At 55.8% G+C, this 4284-nt stretch overlaps 2 protein-coding genes across 7 annotated transcripts in view; both read right to left on the reverse strand.

Annotated features, from left to right (window-relative positions):
- PEF1 (penta-EF-hand domain containing 1) overlaps positions 1-226 on the reverse strand; it is a 10211-nt gene extending 9985 nt beyond the window's left edge. For both annotated transcript variants that reach the window (XM_019512256.1, XM_019512255.1), the window contains exon 1: positions 144-226. In XM_019512256.1, the coding sequence (XP_019367801.1) occupies positions 144-167 (24 nt within the window). In that variant the 5' untranslated portion in view covers positions 168-226. The remainder of the gene's footprint in view (positions 1-143) is intronic.
- Positions 227-1875: 1649 nt separating this feature from the next.
- Positions 1876-4284, reverse strand: part of COL16A1 (collagen type XVI alpha 1 chain) — an 83274-nt gene continuing 80865 nt past the window's right edge. For all 5 annotated transcript variants that reach the window (XM_019512261.1, XM_019512259.1, XM_019512260.1 and 2 more), the window contains 4 exons: positions 4157-4223; positions 3678-3854; positions 3369-3446; positions 1876-3102 (listed from right to left, as the gene is read on the reverse strand). In XM_019512261.1, the coding sequence (XP_019367806.1) occupies positions 2900-3102; positions 3369-3446; positions 3678-3854; positions 4157-4223 (525 nt within the window). In that variant the 3' untranslated portion in view covers positions 1876-2899. The remainder of the gene's footprint in view (positions 3103-3368; positions 3447-3677; positions 3855-4156; positions 4224-4284) is intronic.

Raw genomic sequence — 4284 nt, forward strand, 5'->3', positions numbered from 1 at the left:
CCCCGCAAGCCCCCCGGCACCCAGCTCCCGCCCCGGCGGCAGCCACGTGGCCCCGCTGGGGCCCCCCGGGGTTCCCCTGCACCACGTCACCGCCCGCGTCACCGAACCCCAGCGCAGCGCAGAGGACCCCACCGCGCCCTCACCTGCCCGTAAGGGTAGGTCGCCATAGCGCTCGCCACGGCCGGCCCCGCCCCTCGCCGCGATTGGACCCCGCCGCCCCACCCACGCCGCCCATTGGCTCCGCGGGGCGCCCATCCCGCTGCGTTGCCGGGGTGCGAGGCACGTGGTGCGGAAGTGCCGCCTGGGTGTCTTAAAGGGCCCGCGCTGCTGCGGCCTGGTGGGGTGGGGGGTTTTTAGATGGCCTCTGAGGGAGGTTGGTAGTTGCAGTTGCTCAAGGGGAGTCTGGGACATGCTGGATCTTCTTAAAAGAGGTGGAAAACCTCCTCTCTGGCTGAGTCTTGTTGGCCCGGGGCAGCGTGCATGGAAGTGAGCACCGTGCAGAAACACTGCGTCTGTCCAGATCTGCCACTGTGGTCTAGGCTGCGGGGCTGGGGAGCATTGTGCTCCTGCCACCCGCGTTCAGATCCGTTCCTATCACTGGCAGGGGTCATTTATCAACCAGTGGCATCCCCGTCTTAAACCTCGCTACGCTAAACTGCAATTCGTTGTCAATGGCTCGTTAATAAAAGGGGTGGCAAGGGTCCGAATGCCTTTCTTAACAGAGATGACATATGGAAAGCAAGAGGGTCCCTCAGTGCAAAGGGAGCCTCAGATCCCAAGCAAAGATTCGTGATGAACGCACGCGCCGAGGGCCTTGTCTGGGGTCCGGCTCGGTTCCTTCCTGCTGTTGGACCAGAGCCAGCAAGGGACCTGCGCAGACAACCGTCTCCATCCGTGCGTACGGACTGTACGGGTGGAAAGGCTCGTTCATCCTAAAGGAGCGGTGGCCAAGCTATACAGAGCTGCGGTGAAACGCAGGCACGTCTTGGATTCCAGTGTTAAATCGGGAGGTCCGATAGAGCTGGTTGCACAGCTGCATGGTACCGGGCTCCGCTGGCAGCAAGATTACCCAGGGTCACGCCGGCTGGGACCGGATGGAGGTCCCCCGCGTGAGCGGTTCTGCCGTTCTTCTCCCCCCCTAGTCACGGTCACAGTTTTCTTGTCATCAGCCAGCGCAATGCATGCGTGGAGCAGGCAGGTTTCTCGAGGGTGTTTGATTTAGCCAGCTGGCCTTTTCAGGAGGGACGTTGTGCATAAATACCACGGGTGCTGGTAACAAATAATGCCTTTAAGGCCCTGCAAGAGAGTCTGCTTGCTTTTAATGGAAAAAATGCTTGGAAGCCAGTTGCTGATCCTACTCTCAGCTCCTGCTTCCGCTGTGAGCCCAACCATTCCCTGGGACTGAAATGGGAATGACCAAGGAAGGCGGTGATCACGGGGTTTGGTACAAGAGGAAGAGCAAGCATCAGAAATCGCCCAACAAAGGAAGGCTGGCTTGTGTTTAAGACATCTGACCGGCACCCACGTCTCTCAAGTTCACAAACAATGCTTCCCTTCCTGACCTATACCACAGAGTCACGCGCTCGTGCGAAGGCACTCGCATGCGGTGCGCACACCTACTCAGACGTTGCTTTTTCTTCCACTGTTGTAGATCCTGGATGTTCCACTGAGAAAACCAGCCGGTAGGGTGTAGTCCAACCCTTCGAGGGCTGTCCATCACCGGTACGCATTTTCCAATGCGAGGGTTTATATAGATTTATTTATGCTTGAAGGATGCGCTGGCAGAAGCTCAGCTCTTTCTTCAGTTGTTCTTTTGAAAGGACCTACGCAAGACTGTTAAAATGTTGCTAAAGAAACCAAAAAAAGACAAAGCTGTGGGCTGGAACGAAATTTATTAGTTCTGCCTTGTTTGCTCAACCTGCTTTGAGGAGGAAAGCAAAATCCTTTGCTGGGATACAGATCTGACAAGTTGAAACCAATTGCTCAGGTGTTGTCTTTGAACATCTGAAACAGGGGAAGCGGCAGCCATTAGCAAACCAGTTGTTGTGTCTAAAGCTCAGACGCTTGTTTTTCAAGTGAAGGGAGAAAGCCGTGCTTTGCATTCACGGCTAGCGAGCTTCCACATGGATCCGCAGCACGGCTACAAGAAGAGCCACTGAAGTCTGGCAGAAGGCGCCAAAAAGTGGCTTGCTTAATTCAGTCTGTTGAGCTGAATTTCTCCCTCGTGCTGCACCCCAGTGAAAGGAGCAAGACTTGGAAATGAGCTCTCCACAAGGCACGAGCCATGCTGGTGCCGGACAAGATGGCAGATGGCTTCCAGAGGTTAGTAAAGATGATGCTGGCTTGTTACAAATGAAAAGAGCAGCGGAGTATGGAAGGCGACACACATGGGAAGCACATGGGGTAGCGGGCTGGCCTGCTCGCTCCTGAGAGCAGGGACCTGGCCATTTAACGGCAGGACCTACAAGCCTGCATGCAGTTCCAAGCGCGTGTCATGGCCAAGTTGGCTAGGAGGCAAGGCTTTTATTCTCCCTCCACTGACTTCAAGTCCCAGGGCCTAAAGTGCGGGTGGTGGGAAGGGATTGAAGAAGTAATGAATGAAACGGAGTAAGACGGGAGGCCTCCGGAGGTGGGGGTTTGTGCATGGCAATGAGAAGCAAAAGGCACCATCATGAAATGTATTTTGGCTGGCCACACATGACAATTCCCTTTAAAGACACGAGAAGAGACGTACATACACCCGCAAATGCCGTCGGGGGAGGTTTGACCCCACTGGAAAAACCAAAAGGAGAAAACCAAAATATTAACAGCAATAAAAAATACTTCACGACCAGTCGCGAGGACTAGAGCTTTGGCTGTCCCCAATGGAGTCCTTTGTGCAAACACCCTGCCGCTTTACTCAGCCTAAAGGTCCTTTCATGTTTTTGGGCTGGTACATGGGCTGCTCCAAGGACATCATGCTGAAGCAATCCGAAGGGTTACAGTGGCCAGTCTTCCCAGGTTGCCCTGTAGCGCCCGGTGGTCCAGGAATGCCCGGAATACCTTGCTGTCCCACCGGCCCTGGCGGACCCATCTTGCCATATCCTGGTGGCCCTTGGGGACCTGAAGGAGAGAGACATGAAAGAGAGGTGAAGAGGAGGCCAATTTGTCCAAGACTGGATGAGGCCAGCTGGGCCACCACAGTGCGGAGGGTATGGATGGACTGGGTCTGGTCTGTGGTTGACATCACTTGGAAGAGCCATGCCAGGAGCAGACTTCTCTGGGACTTTTCTTTTCATGGTGCTCCCTGGCCCTGCAGTGGGAAGAGCTCACCAGCGAGTCCCAATCCAACAAGCTTCCCATGCCAAATGCAAGCAGAAGGTGCTTACCTGGTGGACCCGGCAGGCCACTATCTCCCATCGTGCCAAGGCCGACCTCTCCCTTCTGGCCCTTTGCTCCTGGCTCACCTGGGGCAACAGAGAGCCGTGAGAAATTCCAGGCAGAGCACCGCACGGATGTAGGGCAATCGCATGGGACTCAGCATGAGCGATGGGGTCGGGAAGACAGAGCAAACCTGCCAGTAGCCACTGCAGGCACTGACTAGGGGGGTGGGATTTGTTTGCTTCTGCCTGACCCTTGCAGCCACAATCATCAGGAAGCAAAGGGAGGGAAGAAAGGGGTCCCAGAAGAATGGTTACCTCTCATGCCTGGCACGCCTTGTCGCCCTTCTCTCCCGATCTGTCCAGGAAGCCCAGGCGATCCAGGAGGTCCTGGCCGCCCTGGCAAGCCGTCTTTCCCAGGAGGCCCTGGTCTTCCTGGGGAGGCAGCCATCTCCACAGGGAACTGCATCCTGGAGGTGTAGTATGCCATCCTCTCTGCAGAGAGAGACAGGGTCAGCCCAGCTTCCCCAACGTGGATGTCCTCCTCCATTTGGAGGGCAAACCCCAGGCTCCTAAGAGAGAGGGCAAACACGCTGCCCACGTTGCACTGCAGACCTTGCAGACCCCAATTTGAAGGTATCGTTGCCTTTACAAGGATGAGGGGCCAATGCCACCCCTCTGGGCTTTAAACATCCGGGCCCAGGGAGTGCAGGTCATTTCAGACCCGATGCTCTGACCCCCGAGTTGCTGCGTTCAGCCCCACACCTCTCTTTTCCCATTCCCCCAGTGCTGATTACCGTCAAACATTTTGGTCAGCTCCTGGCGGATGAACCTCTTGATTTCATCATAATTCACCACGTCTCCCTGGAGAAAGGGGATGATGGGAAAGGAAAACATCAAGCAAAATTCATCCGCTCTCCAAGCT

Source organism: Gavialis gangeticus, unplaced genomic scaffold, assembly GCF_001723915.1.
Source record: "Gavialis gangeticus isolate Ggan-Ray unplaced genomic scaffold, GavGan_comp1, whole genome shotgun sequence".
In the NCBI taxonomy this organism is placed as follows: Eukaryota; Metazoa; Chordata; order Crocodylia; family Gavialidae; genus Gavialis; species Gavialis gangeticus.